General features: G+C 45.4%; 1 protein-coding gene across 5 annotated transcripts in view; it reads right to left on the bottom strand.

Moving 5' to 3' along the window:
- The window catches only part of LOC136611421 (RUN and FYVE domain-containing protein 1-like), a 72,829-nt gene that overhangs the window by 13,683 nt on the left and 35,947 nt on the right, over positions 1-23,199 (bottom strand). For all 5 annotated transcript variants that reach the window (XM_066591030.1, XM_066591031.1, XM_066591033.1 and 2 more), the window contains 5 exons: positions 19,377-19,474; positions 17,483-17,602; positions 15,230-15,359; positions 8,356-8,450; positions 1,631-1,679 (listed from right to left, as the gene is read on the bottom strand). In XM_066591030.1, the coding sequence (XP_066447127.1) occupies positions 1,631-1,679; positions 8,356-8,450; positions 15,230-15,359; positions 17,483-17,602; positions 19,377-19,474 (492 nt within the window). The remainder of the gene's footprint in view (positions 1-1,630; positions 1,680-8,355; positions 8,451-15,229; positions 15,360-17,482; positions 17,603-19,376; positions 19,475-23,199) is intronic.

The following is a 23,199-nucleotide window of genomic DNA, read 5'->3' on the forward strand; positions in this document are numbered from 1 at the left end:
AGACTCATTGCCAAAAAGAGTAAAAAAAACTGTTCAATTATAAAAAAAATAGTAAAAACGATTAGAGAAACTGTTCTGCCTTAAAAAAAAACAATGACAGAAGAATTCTAGAATGTGATGAAGAGAAAGAAAATCTTTTCTTTAGCATATTCATGGAGGAAAGTGAAATGTTAAAATGAAAAAAAAATCTAAAACTTTCTGTTTGCCTTGGCAGCAGCTACCTAACACTGGTTGCTCTAGAAAAGAATCATGGGCTGCATTAAAAATGATCTGGGGGCACATGACGCGAACAAGTCACTGGACAGACCACACATGGAATATTACAGTTTTGGGCACTGGTACTCAAGAAGGACATATCAGAACTTGACAGGGTTCAAAGCCGAGCAACTCAAGTAATAAACTTCTCTGGGTATTGTAATCTTTCCATTCAATTTATCAAAATTGAGGTTAGCTTAGAAAAAAAGAATGCTGAAGAGCAGCCTAGTAACCATATACAAATATATAAAACGGTCAATACAGAGATCACTCCCATGCTTCCCCAGACAGATTTATGTATAATTTATGCTAGTTTCTAGCATATTACACCAGGAATTAATGCCAGGTCGTATCTGTTGTACATTTCTGAGAAGGTGCACGGAGGTGCCAGGATGCGCCTAATACTTGAAGATGGGTGGACCTGTCCACGTATTAGGTGCTTTGTTCGCTTGGGAAAATTATACTAAAGACTGGTATTGGAAGAGCCATTCTTAGTAAATTTCCCCCTATGTTATGTTTTTATGTTGACAGTAAAGTGAAGAAACGGTGTTCAACCTTTCCAGAAAGCGTCTGGAATATATAATAATCCTCACGGAAGCTATTAGAACCATTTTACAAACTCTAGTCAACAGAATGCTGAAAAGAGTCAAGTGCTTCAAAGACTAAAAGGTGGTTTCTTGGATGAAAAGAAAGTTAAGATTTTTTTCAATCGTAAAACTCTTGAATTGCAATGTTTTAGTTTTTTTCTAAGACCCATTTACACGCAACGATTATCGCTCAAGAGCTATCGTTTGAGCGATAATTGTTGTGTGTAAACACTCCCATCTTTCATTCTTCGGCTGAACGATGATTTTTAGGTGAGTATAAAATCCATCCTTAGCTGGATAGAAGATAATGCAGACCACCTGCCGTTTGCTGTCCATGGTGCTGTATTCTCCATGAGAGCACCGATTACATTGTAGTCAGCTTGCAGCCCCAAGGCAGAACAAGGGAGCTGAATGTGGAGAACAGACCACCTGCTGTTCTCTGCATAAATGTCCAGGAGGCTCATTTACATGCAAATGAAGGCGATAAGCTGCTAATGGATATTAGTGTCCATTAGCAGTTTATGCAAAACAATCACTCAAAATCTTTTGAACGATCGATTAGCTGTGTGTGTAAATGCGCTCTTACACTCTATAAATATGTTTTCCTCTGTTTTGATCATATAACCGTGTTCTTCCTGAATGTTTGTCATTAGGCCGTAAGTGTACAAAGTCTTAGAAGTGTAGATTACATCACGAGTGGATAAAATGTGTAGGTTTGAACAAGACTTATATGGCTTTGCCTGTAACTATTCTAAAAAGTTTTCACTTGCCTGTAACAATTACCATACCTTAAGAGCTTTGTTGACTTCTTTGATATCTTCCATTTTTAATTTTGATCTAAAAAGAAAAACCACAAAAGTTAAAACAATGATAAAAGTAGAAAGTTGCATGTATCTGTTTAGATAAACTAGGGTGTAAAAGTTTCAAATCACTAAGAAACAGATAAAAAATTACCCATTATCGTTAGTAACATGGTGAGACTGAAAAAAATAAAAAAATAAAAATATTACCCTGTAACACTGAAGGCAAAATACTATATTTATCAAGCTGAAAGACCATCTGACTATAGAATGCACCCAGGTTTAGACAACAGAAAATAGGAAACATTTCATACTAATTTAAACTTGTGTGAGAGTCTTAGGAAGTTAGGGATTTATGTTAATAACTGTGGTGGCCGAGGTCAGTGCCTCCATTTCTTGGTGTTCTTTAATAAAAAGTATATGCCAACTAGTATTCAAAAATGTATAACACCTTTAAATGTCTACATGAATTACAACTTTGGGGGCATGTGCCACAAGATGGATAGAAATTACACATTTTACAATATTGGTACTAAACCTCTCTCCTGCTAACCTATGAAAACTATCCAACTAAATGCTTTTATTTGCCATTACTGAATTTGCATTAGCATATCTGCCACTAGGCATTGGAGGACCAGTACCTAGAGTGTCCACTATGAGAGGGAGAGCGTCTGCGACCCTAGTAGCAGAATGTTTTTATTTTGCTCAACTTCTCCTTGACATTGGACCTCACCTCCCACCGGACAGGCCATACGGATGCCATTGGACTGCCAGAGAGAGACTTTATATCTGGCTGCTCCTCCGGGTAAGCACTTCATTAATTGGTGGGCAGCCGTTAAGTCTGCTCCGCTAACAATCATGGGTCTACATATAGAGCTAGTCACAGGCTTCCTCTGCAGTCTGTAGAGAAAGCCTGTGACCTGGGGCGAAGTCTAGAGCATCACTTCTTAACTGCCGGCCACTCAGCACCTATGACTCACTCACTCCTACGTCTGGTTCAGATTGCCACTGTAGCACTTCCTGTAAGTTCTTGAACCCTTTACCTGCTGTGCCATAAGGTAGCTGTTCTTTGTCAAGTTATTCATCTATCAATTAACTTGTCCTCATGGAAGGGGGGAGGGTTCGGCGGTGCACTGTACAGTAAGGGTATACAGGTAGAAATCAGATAACTAGGCTCTTCTATACTTCTAAGACAATGTCTACATTTGTGCCAGATGCTTCATTTGAAATAAGCCTAAAGTCTATGGTTCCATCCAGTGTTCCAGAATTTGAGATAGAACTTAGAGACATGAGCATGGGACAGAGACAAAAGGGAATTCTGAAAAGAGCCTTTAGTACCATTTCAAAGTGCTGTCTCATAAGCATTAGGCTCTTTTCACATCTAAATCTTAGACTTCATAAGGATACAGAGATTCCATCAGAACAGCGCACCATCCAGTGCTATCCTTCCTGAAGTAAAAACAAATAAAAAAACACCATGACCTATTAGTCATTGCTGTTTGTCAGATGCTATTGATGACAATCATGATATACCTATGACAGATGTGAAACTAGCCTAAGTCAAAGGGCAATAAATCAAGCTTAAGATGTAAAACACACTTGGTTAGGTTCACACTTAAAGGGGTTGTGTCAAGTTATAAAGTTATCCTCTATCCAGTGGATAGAAGGTAACTGATTGGTGTGGTCTGCTGCTGGGACCCTTACCAATTTAGAGAACAAGGGTTCTGAAAGTCCCTGCTAAATGGAGCGGGAGACTTTCAGGATTGCATAGACCATGGGACATTCAAGAGCAGTCCCTCAAGGGTGGGAAGAGTAAAATTCAAATACATGCGGTCAGTTTTTTTTGGCCATAAGCAAGACTCTTCAACCAAGAAAGGAGTCAAAGGATGCAAAAATGCGCATCCGATAGAATTTAGAGGTGTGCGGAGAAGCCCACGAAACGGCATTACACACTTAGAGCGGAGGCTCCATTGCATACTGTCCAAGAGGAAGCCACTGCCAGCGTAGGGTGTGTAGTAACATGGAAGGGAGGCTCATTGCCCTTGTCGCAATAGGTCGCACTGAAGACCTAATCCAAAACAATATAGCAGATTTGGGAGCCAGTAGGCCACGTTTCGAGTCATCTAGAATCACAAACAGAGCGTAAGAGCGTCTGAAAGATGATGCTTTGGAGAGGCCTCAGACCAAGTTCAATTTATGAAGAGCAGATTCCCTTGGGTGTGTAGCGGTGGGACAGAAGGAAGGCAAAACAATGTCCTCATTGATGTGGAAGGCTGACACCACCTTGGGTAAGAAGGAGGGCACAGGATGTAGGACTACCTTGACCAGAGGGATGACAAAAGCTGCTAGCTCCAAAACTCTGCAGATGGAAGGGATCACTACTAAACAGGAGAAAAGATGAGCTGTGATGTTGCGCACTTGCAACACACATAAATGTTTTGTGAAGGAGGGCTGGGAGAATGTTATGGAAGAGCGGTGTGACTGACTCCTTGTAGAAAGACAGACAGACAGCAAGACTTTGAGGCCAGAGGGCATTGAAAAAGAATGGATAACGCAGATACCTGACCCTTAAAGGGGTTGTCTCGCGGCGAAAGCAAATTTTTTTTTGTTTAAATGGACCCCTGCATTCTGCCCTGTGAAAAAGAAAGCATTTCTTAGTTTTTAAAAAGCACATTGCACTTACCTGCATCAGCGTTCTGCAGCTTCTTCATTTCTTCTTTTAAAGATGGCGCCGCTGGTCTTCTCCCATGGTGCACCGCGGGTCTTTCCATGGTGCACCGTGGAGTTTCTTCTTCTGTCTTCCGCGTTCCACTGCCGATACAGCCACCTCATTGGCTGATCGGCACCACGTGACGGAGGCGGAGCTACGATGACGACGCGGTGACCAGCTCTCCGGCACGAGCGGTCCCATTCACCAGGCAGAAGACCGCACAGCGCAAGCGCGTCTAAAAACGCCAGAAGACAGCGAAATTAGACGGAGCCATGGCGACGGGGACGCTAGCAACGGAGCAGGTAAGTGAATAACTTCTGTATGGCTCATATTTAATGCACAATGTATATTACAAAGTGCATTAATATGGCCATACAGAAGTGTATAACCCCACTTGCTGCCGCGAGACAACCCCTTTAAGGGAACAAAGGCCCAGTCCCATGTCAAACCCTTCTTGTAGGAAAGGCAGAAGGTGAGATGGCTAAAAATGCATAGGAAGAAAGAACATTTTTCATTATCCCCATGAAGTTGTGGAGAACCATCACAGATGCCAGGACACCTTTGTAAAAAAAAATCAAGAGAGCTATGAACTCTAAGCGGATGGCAAGCAAAGGAATTGTTGGTGCGCTCGACATATGGGCACATAAAGAAAAGCATCCTTGAGATCTATGAAAGACAGGAACTCCCTCTGTTCCATGGACGACATGACTGACCTCTACGACTCCAAAAGTGACGGACCTTGACAGAGCAGTTCAACTTCAGGTCCAGAACAGGTCTGACAGTGCCATCTTTTTTAGGCACCACCAACAGGTTGGAGTAAAAGCTCTTGAGGTGTTCTGAGGAAAGAACAGGAATTATTACTTCCTAAGAAGCCTGTATCGCCTGATCTAAGGCAGTGGCTGGTGAAAGAGATGTTGAGTTTCTAGAAGCAAAGATGAAATCTGGGGGATGAGCTGAAGCCTCTATGGCATTGCCTAAAAGAGACAACCTCCTGAATTCAGGCATTGGAGACTCAAGTTCATCAGGTGTTCCTGAACAGCGAAAGTCCCCCCCAAACCTGGAAGGACTGGGTGGGGGTTGCCCTTCATGCAGTAGATTTTGTGGAAACGGACTTGAAGGATTGGAATGGTGAGCGCTAGGAAGGTTATGGCTTGCAATTTTGATCCTGCAAGGATTCTTGTTCTTTGAGGACCTGGGGGTGTTACTACGAAAGGACTGAAACAGGCAGTTTCTTCTGTACAGATCTTGCATGGCAGGCTTTATGCTGTGGAAGATGCAAATGGTTATTCTAAGCGGCCTCAGAAATAAGGTCTTCCAGTTTGATGCCAAAAAGACGCAAGCTGGCAAAGGGAAGGCAAGTTAATGACTGCTTAGGAGGTGGAATCTGCAGCCCAAGATTTGAGCCGTAGTGTGTGGTCCATGGTTACTGAAGCAGCTGATGTGTGAGCCAAGAGTTTGGTCATATGTAAAGAAGCTTCACAGAGAAGCTTCCCCACCTGGCTGATCTGCTAGGCAATGTTGGCTATTTTGTCCTGAGGAGAGCCAGAAAGAATGCACTGATGTACATGCTAAGCCCATTCAGTAGTGGACCTACTGACTCCGATAGAGGCAAACACAGGCTGGAGTGCCGAACCCACAGTTTCAAAGGAAGCTTTGGTGAGGGATTCTACCTTTTCATCCCGCCAGGTAGCATTACCCACATGGGATTGATGTGGAGATTGAGCAGATGATTAATACTTGTTTTGTTATCTAACATTTTCTAGCTACATTTTCCAGAGTCTCAGAAAACCCCTTTAAAATTGTGAAGTTAAATGTATGAAAAGGTAGCCATAATGGGGTTCAATTAAGAATGGTAAAGATAAGGATGGTTCAGCACCTTGAAAAGAGGCTACCTTCGATGACAAAGTTTGGAGGCACTGGCAGGCATTTGTAGGAGAAGCTCCTTTATGAAAAGGATGTTCCAATCTCTGCCCAGCATGGACTCTCTTGCTATGTGTAATCTGAGCCAAAGAGCTTTTGACTGAAATTCTGCTCAGCCACAGATGCCTGTGAGGGTGGGGCTAAAATAGTTTTCACGATTCTGGTGAAAACAAAAAAAAAAAAAAAATTAAAAAAATCAGGCTTCTTTAAAATATTGAATTAACAGTTTACTTTTTTTTTGTTTAAAGAGGCCCAGCCTCATACAGAGGTATTGCAGTGTATTATAGTTTAGTTTTACACTGACAGATCCAGATAACCTTCTGTGTTTGCTGCATACCACCATACATGTACGGCTCCAGGTTTGCCAACTACTTTCCTGCAGGACTGAAAATATACAACAGAGTGTGAGAGTTAGGAGACTTTGAAAGGGATTGTTACTTTTTCCATCAGAGCCATTACTACCTAGTGTGCCTCCTATTTAAAAAGTGACCTTTTGTGGGCGTGTGCTTTGGCCACATCAGTGCAGCTCCACGTGTCTTTACCATTACTGCTCTGATTGTCTACACACATCTACATGAAAAATATTGGCATAAAAGCTCTATTACCAGATTTACAAAGCTAAAGGATGTCTGACATCTACGACTACTGCCAGTTTTAGACCGAATACTACATAGTGCTGCCATAAAATTCACTTTGGATTTTAAAAAAAGGGCATAGATAACTACGGAAGTGTGTATACATCTGTCTGGGACACCCTGTATTTGTAATTTGACAGCCTCCCTAGATAACTACACCTATCCAAGTTTAGCATGAAATACTTTTTCCCCCCCATGTTCTTCAGTCCAAAACCTGGGTGCGTGTTGTAGCCTGAAAAACACATATATACACATACACACACAGTTGCAATCAAAATTATTCAACCCCCATTGCAAATTAGGTTTATTTGCCAAATTTACAAATTCTCAGCTGTCTGCAAAAAAAACAAAACAAAAAACACAAAAACAAAAATCCCCCACAATTTAAAAATGACAACACAACTAATATAGCAATTGTTTTTTTTCACATCACAAAATGCCACTTTTGCACACCTCTAGTGATATCACATGTGAAGATTTTGCAGCATAAAGATCACAATCATGTCAGTGGCACATCTGCATACACCAGAGTGAGGTAAACGGTTCAACTGACAGAATAGGGTGCAAGACGCATTTTGAAGCCGTCGTCTTGCTCGCTAAGACAGCTCGTCTCACCCTCATTGACAGCACAAACTAGAACATGTAGAAACCCCTTAAAATGCTATGGACACCGTTGCACATATTTTTTGGTTCACTTACTTACCAAGTTCTAAAATAAGCAGCATTTTAAAATAAATACACTTTGTAAAAAAATTTCTTAAAAAGCTCCTAGAAGTAGTTGTCATTTTGCTGCATACATCAGCATGCAGTTCCATCTCAGGCAGATATGCAAAGGATTAGAGTTGTGGTGTGATTATATGAACGGTCTCGTCACCTGTTGGTAGAAGTTATTCCACCCTTAGCCTCCGAAAGCCTTTTTATAGGACACTTGTGTGTAGGGACCTCTTTCTGCTTGTGTAGAGCTTGTTGACCACTTGATGTCTGTACAGCGCAATCTAAGAGATTTTGCCCAATTAATGGAGTTTGAGAGGGGGCGAATTATTGGAATGCAAGTAGCTGAATTGTCGCATCAATGAACTGCCCGGGCCTTTATGACGAGACTGTTAGGTGGTGTTGGAAGCAGTGGATGTGTGAGGGCACACACACGAGGACGCCCTCAACAGACCACCAGTAGAGAGGATCGTCTGACAAGTTCAATAAACTCTCCTTTTGCTCGGATATTGTAATCACTTATATCAACGTTACAATCACACAGAGAAAGTTTCATTGAATTCCGAAAACTGTTTCTAGGCGCTTGATTTTTTTGACAATTAATGCACACATATACACAGTTAACTTTTTTTCCTATTTTTATTGCAGAAAAACAAACAAAAAAAAAACAAAACACACACAATCTAAAAGTACATATGAAGTTGCACATTAACGCACGTACATGAAATTAAACTTACTGGCTGAGATGAAAGCCCATTTCTTGCAGGGCCTGCTCCTGTTCTGCACACTGCTTCTGCATTTGTGTTTTCTCTCTGAACAACTTATCAAAGTCCTGTTATAGAGAAAGTAATGCGAGTTAAAGGGGTGTTTTCCAAGATCATAAAAAAAAAATTAAAAAATTAACTAAATGGAGGAAACTGGACTAACAAAAGAATCTATACTATGTGTGTTTAGTAGAGATGAGCGAACGTACTCGTCCGAGCTTGATACTCGTTCGACTATTAGCGTGTTCGAGATGCTCGTTACTCGAGACTAGTACCACGCGATGTTCGAGTTACTTTCACTTTCATCTCTGAGACGTTAGCGCACTTTTCTGGCCAATAAAAAAGACAGGGAAGGCATTACAACTTCCCCCTGCGACGTTCAAGCCCTATACCACCCCCCTGCAGTGAGTGGCTGGCGAGATCAGGTGTCACCCGAGTATAAAAATCGGCCCCTCCCGCGGCTCGTCACAGATGCGTTCTGACATAGAGGAGGGAAAGTGGTATCTTGGTGGAGCTGCTGTAGGGAGAGTGTTAGGAGTGTTTTAGGCTTCAAGAACCCCAACGGTCCTTCTTAGGGCCACATCTAACCGTGTGCAGTACTGTGGAGGCTGCTTTTTGCAGTGTTGCACATTTTTTTTTTTGTATATCGGCCGTGCAGAGCATTGCGCCCTGCAGTAATTATACATAGTCCAGGGCCAGTAGTGGTGGTGAGGCAGGGACAGAAGACATATTTATTGAATATAGGCAGTGGGCCTTTCCAAAAACATTTGGGAAAAAAAATCTATTTGGGCTGCCTGTGACTGTCCTCAGTGTACTGGGTCTGTGCTGGGTGTAGTTGTCCTCCTAATTCATACGCAGCCAGCTAAGTGTTACAGCAGGCTTGCGCAAAATTATTTCCTGGCGTTCCGTAAGCGAAGTCAGCCTCCAACCACAGGCCAATAAGCGGCACATTTAATTACAGCGTTCTGTTTCTGCACTACTGGTAATACACCATGCTGAGGGGTAGGGGTAGGCCTAGAGGACGTGGACGCGGGCGAGGACGCGGAGGCCCAAGTCAGGGTGTGGGCACAGGCCGAGCTCCTGATCCAGGTGTATCGCAGCCAACTGCTGCGGGATTAGGGGAGAGGCACGTTTCTGGCGTCCCCACATTCAGCTCACAATTAATGGGTCCACGCGGTAGACCTTTATTAGAAAATGAGCAGTGTGAGCAGGTCCTGTCGTGGATGGCAGAAAGTGCATCCAGCAATCTATCGAACACCCAGAGTTCTGCGCCGTCCACTGCTGCAACTCTGAATCCTCTGGCTGCTGCTCCTCCTTCCTCCCAGCCTCCTCACTCCATTACAATGACACATTCTGAGGAGCAGGCAGACTCCCAGGAACTGTTCTCGGGCCCCTGCCCAGAATGGGCAGCAAGGGTTTCGAATCCTCTCCCACTGGAGGAGTTTGTCGTGACCGATGCCCAACCTTTGGAAAGTTCCCGGGGTCCGGGGGATGAGGCTGGGGACTTCCGGCAACTGTCTCAAGACCTTTCAGTGGGAGAGGAGGACGATGATGATGAGACACAGTTGTCTATCAGTGGGGTAGTAGTAAAGGCAGTAAGTCCGAGGGAGGAGCGCACAGAGGATTCGGAGGAAGAGCAGCAGGACGATGAGGTGACTGACTCCACCTGGTTTGCTACACCTACTGAGGACAGGTCTTCAGAGGGGGAGGCAAGGGCAGCAGCAGGGCAGGTTGCAAGAGGCAGTGCGGTGTCCAGGGGTAGAGGCAGGGCCACACCGAATAATCCACCAACTGTTTCCCAAAGCGCCCCCTCACGCCATGCCACCCTGCAGAGGCCGAGGTGCTCAAAGGTCTGGCAGTTTTTCACTGAGAGTGCAGACGACCGACGAACAGTGGTGTGCAACCTTTGTCGCGCCAAGATCAGCCGGGGAGCCACCACCACCAGCCTCACAACCACCAGCATGCGCAGGCATATGATGGCCAAGCACCCCACAAGGTGGGACGAAGGCCGTTCACTGCCTCCGGTTTGCACTGCTGCCTCTCCCCCTGTGCCCCAACCTGCCACTGAGATCCAACCCCCCTCTCAGGACACAGGCACTACCGTCTCCTGGCCTGCACCCACACCGTCACCTCCGCTGTCCTTGGCCCCATCCACCAATGTCTGGCAGCGCACCGTCCAGCCGTCGCTAGCGCAAGTGTTGGAGCGCAAGCGCAAGTACGACGCCACTCACCCGCACGCTCAAGCGTTAAACGTTCACATAGCCAAATTTATCAGCCTGGAGATGCTGCCGTATAGGGTTGTGGAAACGGAGGCTTTCAAAAGTATGATGGCGGCGGCGGCCCCGCGCTACTCAGTTCCCAGTCGCCACTACTTTTCCCGATGTGCCGTCCCAGCCCTGCACGACCACGTCTCCCGCAACATTGTACGCGCCCTCACCAACGCGGTTACTGCCAAGGTCCACTTAACAACAGACACGTGGACAAGCACAGGCGGGCAGGGCCACTACATCTCCCTGACGGCACATTGGGTGAATTTAGTGGAGGCTGGGACAGAGTCAGAGCCTGGGACCGCTCACGTCCTACCCACCCCCAGAATTGCGGGCCCCAGCTCGGTGGTGGTATCTGCGGCGGTGTATGCTTCCTCCACTAAACCACCCTCCTCCTCCTCCTCCTCAACCTCTGTCTCGCAATCAAGATGTGTCAGCAGCAGCACGTCGGCAGCAGCAGTCGGTGTCGCGCGGCATGGCAGCACAGCGGTGGGCAAGCGTCAGCAGGCCGTGCTGAAATTACTCAGCTTAGGAGAGAAGAGGCACACGGCCCACGAACTGCTGCAGGGTCTGACAGAGCAGACCGACCGCTGGCTTGCGCCGCTGAGCCTCCAACCGGGCATGGTCGTGTGTGACAACGGCCGTAACCTGGTGGCGGCTCTGCAGCTCGGCAGCCTCACGCACGTGCCATGCCTGGCCCACGTCTTTAATTTGGTGGTTCAGCGGTTTCTGAAAAGCTACCCACGCTTGTCAGACCTGCTCGGAAAGGTGCGCCGGCTCTGCGCACATTTCCACAAGTCCCACACGGACGCTGCCACCCTGCAACATCGGTTTCATCTGCCAGTGCACCGACTGCTGTGCGACGTGCCCACACGGTGGAACTCTACGCTCCACATGTTGGCCAGGCTCTATGAGCAGCGTAGAGCTATAGTGGAATACCAACTCAACATGGGCGGCGCAGTGGGAGTCCGCCTCCTCAATTCTTTACAGAAGAGTGGGCCTGGTTGGCAGACATCTGCCAGGTCCTTGGAAACTTTGAGGAGTCTACCCAGATGGTGAGCGGCGATGCTGCAATCATTAGCGTCACCATTCCTCTGCTATGCCTCTTGAGAAGTTCCCTGCAAAGCATAAAGGCAGACGCTTTGCGCTCGGAAACAGAGGCGGGGGAAGACAGTATGTCGCTGGATAGTCAGAGCACCCTCCTGTCTATATTTCAGCGCATTGAGGAGGAGCATGAGGAGGATGAGGAGGAGGGGGAAGAGACAGCTTGGCCCACTGCTGAGGGTACACATGCTGCTTGCCTGTCATCCTTTCAGCGTGTATGGCCTGAGGAGGAGGAGGAGGAGGATCCTGAAAGTGATCTTCCTAGTGAGGACAGCCATGTGTTGCGTACAGGTACCCTGGCACACATGGCTGACTTCATGTTAGGATGCCTTTCTCGTGACCCTCGCGTTACACGCATTCTGGCCACTACGGATTACTGGGTGTACACACTGCTCGACCCACGGTATAAGGAGAACCTTTCCACTCTCATAACCGAAGAGGAAAGGGGTTCGAGAGTGATGCTATACCACAGGACCCTGACGGACAAACTGATGGTAAAATTCCCATCCGACAGCACTAGTGGCCGAAGGCGCAGTTCCGAGGGCCAGGTAGCAGGGGAGGCGCAGAGATCAGGCAGCATGTACAGCACAGGCAGGGGAACACTCTCTAAGGCCTTTGACAGCTTTCTGGCTCCCCAGCAAGACTGTGTCACGGCTCCCGAGTCAAGGCTGAGTCGGCGGGAGCACTGTAAAAGGATGGTGAGGGAGTACGTAGCCGATCGCACGACCGTCCTCCGTGACGCCTCTACCCCCTACAACTACTGGGTGTCGAAGCTGGACACGTGGCCGGAACTCGCGCTGTATGCCCTGGAGGTGCTTGCTTGTCCTGCGGCTAGCGTCTTGTCAGAGAGGGTGTTTAGTGCAGCTGGGGGAATCATCACGGATAAGCGTACCCGCCTGTCAACCGACAGTACCGACAAGCTTACACTCATCAAGATGAACAAAGCCTGGATTTCCCCAGACTTCTCTTCTCCACCAGCGGACAGCAGCGATACCTAAACAATACGTAGGCTGCACCCGCGGATGGAAGCATTGTTCTCTATCACCATCAAAAACGTGGACCTTTTAGCTTCATCAATCTGTGTATAATATTCATCCTCCTCCTCCTGAAACCCGACGTAATCACGCCGAACGGGCAATTTTTCTTAGGCCCACAAGGCTCAGTCATATAATTTTTGTAAACAATTTTTATACGTTTCAATGCTCATTAAAGCGTTGAAACTTGCACCTGAACCAATTTTTATTTTAACTGGGCTGCCTCCAGGCCTAGTTACAAATTAAGCCACATTAACCAAAGCGATTAATGGGTTTCACCTGCCCTCTTGGTTGGGCATGGGCAATTTTTCTGATGTACATTAGTACACCAATTTTTTTGGGCCCTCGCCTACAGTGTAATCCAATTAATTTTTTGCCCACCTGCATAAAAGCTGACGTTACATCAGCTGTGTTGGGCACTGCAATGGGATATATTTATGTACCGCCGGTGGGTTCCAGGGAGCCACCCATGCCGTGGGTCCACACGGAATTCCCATTGCGGAGTTGTGCCTGCCTGTGACTATTTCTAAAAAACCGCGGTCTGACTGGGGCATGCAGACACCTTGACAGAATGAATAGTGTGTGGCACATAGGTTCCCCATTGCTATGCCCACGTGTACAGCTCCTGATGGCGGTGGCACAGGATTATATTTCTCATTGCTTCTGTACAGCATTGTGGGCTATCGCCCCGCCCCTTTTAAAGAGGGTCGCTGCCTAGCCGTGCCAACCCTCTGCAGTGTGTGCCTGCGGTTCCTCCTCATGGCAGACGCACTTATAAATAGACATGAGGGTGGTGTGGCATGAGGGCAGCTGAAGGCTGCGCAGGGACAATTTGGTGTGCGCTGTGGACACTGGGTCGTGCGGGGGGGGGGGGGGGGGGGGTTGGGCAGCATGTAACCCAGGAGAAGTGGCAGCGGAGTGTCATGCAGGCAGTGATTGGAGGTAGTGTGGTGCTTAGCTAAGGTATGCATTGCTAATGAGGGCTTTTCAGAAGTAAAAGTTGTTCGGGGGGGGGGGGGGGGGCCCACTCTTGCCGCTATTGTGGCTTAATAGTGGGACCTGGGAACTTGAGATGCAGCCCAAAATGTAGCCCCTCGCCTGCCCTATCCGTTCCTTTGTCGTTCCCATCACTTTCTTGAATTGCCCGGATTTTCACAAATGGAAACCTTAGCGAGCATCGGCGATATACAAAAATGCTCGAGTCACCCATTGACTTCAATGGGGTTCGTTACTCGAAACGAACCCTCGAGCATCGCGATAATTTCGTCCCGAGTAACGAGCACCCGAGCATTTTGGTGCTCGCTCATCTCTAGTGTTTAGAGAATATCTGGCACACCGTTGTATTTGTTTTTTCATTTTTTTCTTGAAACACATTTGCACATAAAAAGAAACCTGTCATGAACTATCTTATGGGGCTCAAACGTGAGGGATCAGGGAGTCTGGAGGGCTGTGTTTCATATTGGCCAGGCACCCCCATTCCAGCACAGTCTTGACAAAGTTGGTGCACACCAGCAACTCGACTTTTTCTATGCACACACCTCCCATAGAGATGAATAGAAAATGCACACGCAAAAAAAGAGTCAAGCTGCAAGCGTGCAAAGACTCTGCAAGGACACAGTGCTGGAATGGAGAGTCTGGTGAGAACTGTAGTACTGGAGTCCTATTGAACTGAAACATAAGGAGAGGTATGAGTCCTGCAGCAAAACAGCTAGAAGTGGGACAACCCCTTCAACTCTGTGTAGTTCAAACAGTAATGTACAGGATGTCCATTGATCTTTATATAAAGATTGTAGAAAAATTAATGTTGTTTCAGTGGTCTTTCCCCATATTTAATTTCATCACCCCTGAAATATTTACCTCTTGTGACAATCACTGAAGTTAATTACCTTGGTACAACATGATAAATTTTTCATTAAAAGGGATTTTCCAGGCGAATACTATTGATGATCTAGCCTCAGGATAGGTCAACAATACTTGATCGCTGGGGATTTGACATTCAAAATCCATGACTATCGGCTGATCATCTGGCCCGCTGTCTGTGCGGCGGGGTGGGATTTTCTCGTCGGAGTCAGAGCAGGAAGTCTAAGAGGTGGCTTCACTCCTATTGAGAGATTGCAGATGTCCATTACATTTCTGGCTCTGCACTTTAATAGGTGACTTCATGTTCCAACACAGATGACGACGTCCCGCCCTGCTGAACCAACAGTGGGCCGGGTGATCAGCTGGTTGTTTGGGATCTCGAGTGGTGAATCCCCAGCAAATAACTATTAATGATGACCTATTCTGAGGATAGGTCAATAGTATTTGCTTGGAAAACCTATTTAACCTCTTGTCTTGATGTTCATAGTACTTTGTACATTCTGGGTATTCATTTAACGCCTTCAAGTCATACCCTCCTTTCATCAACACTGGGGACTGTTTCAAAAACTTCATATATTATACCTTTTTCAGTTGTGAATATTGCAGAAGGTCATTTTGCAAGGATTTATTCTTTTCCTTCTCTTTATTAAGTTCTTCTTGAAGAGTTTTCTTTTGCCCTTTCTCAGACTGTAGATTCTGCTCCAAATGGGAGCTGTATTGGAAATATAAACATATATACAGAAGTGTTAAGATATCTGGTGGTAAAAATAGTCTAAGCTTTGTCATTATGATTACAGTGATACGAAAACAAATCATATAGGTGTATATTTAGTAAGTATTGCACAATAAATAGGCTTTTGGGAAAGAAAACCCATTTACGAATACAGAAATAAAAGTGAACAATGGAATATCAATAGAATAATAATGAGCAAACAATTGAATTTCCATTTCAATTCTCTAGGTACAATGTAATGTAGTAATATCTCCTAAACAGTAACATCTCACTACAATACAGTCCCCACAGAAAGGAAGTCTACTCACAATGGCCCTTTCATTTAAGGCTTGCACATTACTCCAATAGGCGCCACATCAAGCCACATTGGATAAGTCTCTATGGTTTACCAGGGTGGTCTACTAATTGGGTAATAACCACTACAAGCAGCCCATGGTCTGAGATATGTGAAGAAACTTGAGGGAAAATATTGGGGCTAGCAAAAGCCAAATCTACTTTAAAGACTTAGTGGTACGGAGAGACATGACAAAAAAAAAAAAAAAAGTCTCCGAACTTCCGTAAGATTGTGTGTTTGGGCCTAGTTTAATAAAGATTTATTGTGGACTAAAGGAGGAATTTGTGTGTCTATAAGAGGATCTAGAGTGGCATTAAACTTACCTAACAAAATGAAGGCGATAGCCGGAAACATGGCCAACTTTGGGAATAATTTTGTTTCTCCTCCACTTTGGAGGGAAATCTTAGACAAAATAATGGCAAACAACATGTTTGGAAAGGGCTAATTTGCATGCTAATTCATGGCAACACCAAATACAAATCCACCACAATCTCTGCCATGGATAATGATGACAGATCTACATTGAATTTTTCTGACCCTGATGCGGCTGTGTGAACAAGGCCTTAGTAACCCTATTGTTTAGAGGATATAAGGTACAGAAGTTGATCACACCTCTTTGACCTGACACATGGTGGAGAGATGTCACTTGGGAGACCACTTCCAACCCAGACAATATATTTCTACTATGCAGGACTACTGCATTACTGTGGTCAACAATTCGTAACCAGACAAACAGACTTAGGCCTCCTTCCCACGAACGGATTTCCGCCGCGTAATTCGCGGCGAAAATCCGCTGCGTTGCACGCAGCTATTAGGTTCTATTGAACCTAATAGCTCCATGCTCACGATGCGTAATTCCACCGCGGAATTACGCACCGCGATTTCTCCCGTCCTCACCCGCAGCATGCTCTATTTTCTGCGGGTGAGGACGGGCTGTACGCACTGACGGCTTCCATTGCAGTCAATGGAAGCCGTCCATTCACGCTATCTCCCGCTGTAACCAGCGGGAGATAGCGTGAAAAAACGCTTTCCCGCCCACCGCCGAGCGTCATATGACGCCAAATGACGCGGTCCGGCCGCATCACGTGACACGGCCGGCCGTGCACGTGACAAGGCTGGTGACGCGAGAGCGGTGGGCGGTGACGAGCGGTGACGCGGCGGTGGTGGGCGGGGAAGCGATTTCACGCTATCTCCCGCAGGTAAGTATAGGGGCTCTGGGGGGCGCCGTGACGGGCTTCACAGCGTAATATTACGCTGCGGAGCCCGTCACGCTCGTGGGAAGGAGGCCTAAAGGTCACTTAAGTTATAGAAACGCCACCTCCTGTTATACAGGTATGGCTATTCGACCATGAAGTTCACCATTTCTCAGACCTGTTCCAGAGGAACGCATAATACAAAACCCGGGCACAATTTTAGCAAATTTTGCCTCAAAAGCAGGAAATCTTTTTTCGCTTTTCCGACTCCACATGGAAGTCAGAAAATATCCCTGTGACCTATGTGTTACCGTCTGTCCTGACTTCACATGCTGTGACTTGCAGCTAGAGAGCCCTGGTTTTAAATTATATTCAAATTGCAGCAGTTGTTTGAAGCAAATAGCCAGAAGATCGTTCCCCTCCCCAAAATCACTGTTTGATGACCATAATCTTATCCCTTTATGGCCTCCTCTAGACCTCATGGGTATGATACATCTACCAGTCACTGTTCTGTGACAACAAGTCTATTAATATTAGAATTTCATTTTGTAATGTAGCAAAAGGATTTTTTTTACCATTGCGAATCCAGCTTTTGAAGCTGCTGTTTCAAAGTGTCAGATTTGGCTTCCATGTCCTTCTTCAGTTTTATACAATTTTCTTCAGATATTTGTCTACCTTTTTCTGATTCCTGTAGTCTGACAAAAAAAAAAAAAAAAAAACCAAACCGTTAGATGTAAAAAAATTTACAGCTCTATAACAAGAACGTACACAACTTCCCACATCAGCTACTAGACACAAATTCTCTGCAAAGCCTATAAAGTCAATCCATTATCCAAGTGGGCAACCGACAGAAAAAGGATAAGAAAGACAAGGAAGCTGCTTAGAAGAGTTTGCCACCATGTAGGGAAAGTGAATGATGGCTAAGTCCCACCTCTTCCCTGGACAGAGCGAGAAGGTTTCCGTTGCCCCAGTCAACTGGTATAATTAGAGCATCATCACACAAGATAGAGGATCATCAATGACGCAGAATAGACATTCACCTGCTTCAATAAATCTAGCAGAAAGCAAGTAATGAAAAACAAAAAACGGGAGATTTAAAAAACAGTGATAAGAAAAAACTGACTACCCAACAGGATTGTGCTAAGAAATTACAGCACTTTTTTGGAAAAAATTATTGATTCTGAGATGACCCCTTTAACACACTGGCTATCATATGTACACACAAATATGAGTTGTTTGAAAAGTTAGTGACCATTTAACTTAAACCTCAAATGTCCATCGTGTGCTTTCACTCATGAGCAACGTCATGTGTTCCGGCAACAGATTAGGACCAAACCTAGGCCATATTTAAAACCAGCGAAACACCATAATAAGATAGACTTCACAAGGGCAATAAAATCGTGTGAGATTTGTGCCTTGCGAGACGCACAAAATATGAACTCCATTCTTTTGAATGTGGTCATACACATGAGCGATGTTTTCCTGCAAGACACCGTGATGCTATGCGGGAAACAAATTATGGCATTTTTTATCTTTCTGTGTGCTGTCACATCGCTGCGCCCATTGTTTCCAATGGGGCCTGCGGCAGCATCATCGTCCCCAATGAGAGCAATTGGTGAAACTCTGCGAACCTCTACCACAGCTGTGACAACCGCACTGGAGGATCCCTGCATCACCGAAATGATGCAAGGCTGTTTTGCCATGAAACTGCCTGATATCCATGGGTATTTTACATGGATGGCGGTCATGACGTGGGGGCGGGATTCACAGCCCTATATCTCGCTCGCCCGTGTGAAGTTAGCCTGAAGTGATCTTTTTATAGCATAATTGACATTGAAACCGCATGTGAAAAACTTGCAATTTTCACTCTGAGTCATCCACTGCAAATTAAATTCAGGAAATCGCTGTGGAGTCAAAGTGCTAGAATCATCCCTTGGGGAATTTCTCGAGCAGTATAGTTTCCAAAAGGAGGGCACTTCTAGGGGCTCCCATTGCACTGGTGCTTCAGGGGCTCTGCAAATAAAACATGGCATTCAGCCAAATCAGCATTCCAAAAGCCAGATGGAGCTCTTTCACTTCTGAACCCTGCCACGTGCCAAAACAGCAGTTTACAACCATATGCCGAGACAGCAGTTTACAACCACATAAGGGGTTTGCTGTGCCAAGGAGAAATTGTGCAATAAATTGAGGGGTGGTTTTTATCCTATACTTTTTCTGAAAATGAAACATTTTGGCCAACTCTAGTGCCAGGCTACCATGCTAAACACTGCCATCCCATAATCATGTTGCAGAGAAGGGCGATGAAAGGGGCAGCGTAAGTGGTTAAATGGTGCTAGCTTTTTTAATTGTGTCGTCAAAGGTGGGTGTCAAGTGTTTAACATAGGGATTCATAGGTGTACAAGCTGTATACGTCTGCAGCGCCACATGAGTCTAGCGTCAGTATTTAATGCGACTCTAAAATATCCACACCTTTCTTCCAGAGCTTTTGTTGAAGAGTCTACCATATCAGACTTAGTTTGCAGTAAAGATACCTGTTCATTCTTATTTTGTAAGGCAATTTCTGTTTCCTGATGGGGGGAAAAAAAAGGAAACATTTAAAAAATATATTTTTTCAGGAAAACATTCATACAGTTAGAGCTTTGCCCTCAGCAGAGATAATATTATTCCCCTATTTGCACATGCCGGGATTTCACTGCGATTATAAAGAGTTGATCGCGGTGAAGGGATAAAAAAGTACAATTGTAGGCCAAACAACACTGTCTTAGAATGCTGAGAGTCCGAATTTACTGCACCTGCTCCATCGCTGGTGGGAAGACTTGGATGAACGGACAATGCACGAGGCGGTAGTAAAGCCTAGGGGCACCATGGTGTACATCAATGGTAACTATCTTTGTAATGGGTTATCATCTTTAATACAGTATTGGTTACTGCCAAAAGTAATTAGTTCCAGAATAAATGCAGTGGATATGGTGGCATGATCCTTTAGGCTACATCCACTTTACAAGCAAAGTGCATTGGATTATTATTATTTTTTTTTTAAACTCGTTTTATTGAAAATTAAGTAGCATAAGGAACATACAGTCATAGACAGGTGCAGCACATAAATAGTACATAACCTTGTATAGTTAGATTGGTAGGGAGGTTCAGTCACCCTGATACATCAAGAATAACGATTTAATGCTTTCAAGTCAGGTCAGATAAGCAGACCAAATTCCAGAGGCCACGGGTCCCGCTCCAGAACATGTATCCACTAATGAGTACGTCTGAGCTCCAGAATAGATGAAGACATTAATTGTGGTGAATATAACGTGAGGGGGGATTCACACTACAGACCCCACACTTTATCAAATTTCTCAGGACACTTCTGTCCCTTGTAGACTATATAATTATATGGCACCACCGAATTGACCAGCTTCCTCCACATTGAGAGTGAGGGGTTCTTACGATCCATCCATCGCAGTGCAATTGTTTTTCTAGCAAGGAACAAAGATTCCCGCAGAAAAATCTTTTTATGGTGTTGCCAGCTTTCTTCATCTAATATTCCAAATAGGCAAGTCTCTGGGCTCGGTGGAACAGGGACTTCCACAAGTTCAGAGAGGAAACCTGTGACCTCCCCCCAGAAGCTTTCAATAACAGGACACTCCCACATCATATGCCAAAAATCGGAATATTCGCAGGAACACCGAATGCAGTTTGTAGACTGTATTCTGCCCATTTTGTACAATCTTGCTGGAGTGAGATAGCACTGATACACTATATACAGCTGGATCATTTTATTATTGGCTGTTGGGGATACATATAGAGGAGATTCCAAAAGCTCTTGGAACGTATCATCTGTAAGAGTCGGTATCCGTGTCCTCCATTTTACTAGGGCAGAGGGTATATCCTGAGAGGCTCGTATTGAGATAAGGTGGGAGTACAGTGCCGATATGAGTCCCTGAGGGCCCTGGGAGCAAAGGATGCCTATTAAGGGGTAATGAGAAATAGCAGGTCTGGGCGGTGGGAACTGCGCCTGCAAAGCGTGTCTGATCTGGAGAAATCTATAGAAATGGGAGCGGGGTAGCTCGTATTTGTTCTGTAATTGCTCAAATGAAGACAGGGTGTTCTGTGGCTAGAGGTCTGCCAGGGTCCGGATGCCATATTGTTCCCAAACCTGGGCATCTTCCAATCAGAGCACTTCCGGAAGCCCAGGATTACGCCAAAGGGGAGTGTCAGCTATTAGGTCCATGAACTGGCTAATTGACTTGGCCTGCCGCCAGACCTGAGAGGCTAACCTATGAATAGGTAACCTTTTGCCTGTTAAAATAGGAGATTCCAGCAAGGGCCACAATCTAGGGATTTTTAGGTAATGTGCTAGATGCGCCTCAGAGTTGGGGAGAGGGTCATCACTCAGCCAGCTTCTCAAGTGAATTAGCTGACTGGCCACATAGTAGAGGAATAGATCTGGCAGGGCAGCACCCGCATCTTGCTTCGGCCTTTGAAGCGTCGAGATTCGTAATTTGGGGCGAGAGTTTCTCCAAATAAAGGAAGACATCAGGGACTGCATGGATTTAAAGAAGCGGGTCGGGATATGTACCGACACATGCTGCATTATGTATAGGCACTTTGGTAATACTATCAGTTTGATAAGGTTAATGCACCCCGCCACTGAAAGCGGCAAGGAGCCCCATATTTTAAACTTGGACCTGAATAGATCTATGAGGGGGAATACATTTAGCTCTAGAGACCTTCCCACATCATTGGTTATCTGTAACCCCAGGTATTTAAACTGATTGGAGATCTGGAGGCCGCAGAGTGAGTCAATATCTGCCAAACGGCTTCCCCTGGAAACAGGCATCAGGGCTGATTTAGTCCAGTTGATTTGAAGGCCTGAAAAGTCACCAAATATATTGATTAGATTTATTACGTGGGGGAGGGTTGACTCAGGGTCCGCCAAGAAAAGCAGGAGATCATCGGTGTATAAAGCCACCCGGTCTTCCCTGTCTCCTACTGTGACACCCCTGTATAGCTGGGTTTCTCGTAGCAACATAGCTAGCGGTTCAATGGCCAGAGCAAATAGTATGGGGGATAGGGGACACCCCTGTCTAGTTCCTCTATGTAATTGGAAATAGGGAGAGCAGGACCCATTAATGGAAATAGCTGCTAGGGGGGGATTTGTACAGAAGAGTGATCCAACGAATGAAGGTCTCACCGAAACCGAATGGATTATTATTTTTGGTGTATTTTCTTCAAAAGTAAGTCTAATACTTGAGGCAGCATTGTACAGGGTGATGCAAAGAGAATGGTGCAAAAGTAAAGCTAATTTACTCAAACATGGATTGACACAATGGCCTGAACTACATGAACAAGAACTCATGTTTCAATGCTTCTCACAGATGTTCAGGGTACGGTGTTCCTAGTGTCATTGGTGACACTAGACAAACTAAAACCCCACATCTCACAACAGTGGGACAACAGAGTATATGCCGGGACGCGTCTGGGCAGAAGTGTACTACAGACTATCTGCCTCGTCCCCAATGACGCCCACATCGAATATCTGTAAGGTGCGTTCAACTTTATGTCATTCTGGCTGTTGTATTCCTGCATGACTACATCAGCTTTACTTCTGCACCATTCTTTCTGAATCCCCCCGTACATTTTAGGACAACATCTAGATGCAATAAAGTGTGTGGGTCTTCTGCATCCTTCTGGGAACTGCTGGTTTACCCTGTCCTTGTATCAGCGTGGCACTTCCCAGTGATGTGTTGGGCAGCATGCCTTGATCTCCTAGTACTGCCTCCACCACTTGGCTGTTAGCCAGCATGCTGCACTACACCTAACCGTGTGACTGGCACCTTACAGAAGTCTTGTGTGCAATTAGAATACTGCCCATTCCTTTCCTTATAAATTAATGGCATTGAGTGGACCATTCAGCTATGCTGAACCTGTGCAACCTCCCTCATATAATGCGAGTGTGTGAGCGGCCTCTCCGCATCCTGCCTTTGTATCAGTAAGTATGGCCATTTTCAGTGACATACTGCTGCATTAGCCATCCACAGCATATGATGTAGATGGAGTGGGCTCGATCCCTTACACGGAGGCTATTATAGCTTTGTCAGCTGACACCTACACGGCAACAGCCACGATCGAAGTTATTTAGAAATTTGTATCAATCGTAAAGTCCCAATTTATTATTATATCACATTAATTCTGCATGATTGACTCCATCAACAAAATATGCAATAGCAACATGGCATTTTTTTCAGTCACTCCGTCTCCAAGAATTTGAATAAAAAGCTAACAAAAAGTTGTA

This window comes from Eleutherodactylus coqui, chromosome 2, assembly GCF_035609145.1.
Source record: "Eleutherodactylus coqui strain aEleCoq1 chromosome 2, aEleCoq1.hap1, whole genome shotgun sequence".
NCBI lineage: Eukaryota > Metazoa > Chordata > Amphibia > Anura > Eleutherodactylidae > Eleutherodactylus > Eleutherodactylus coqui.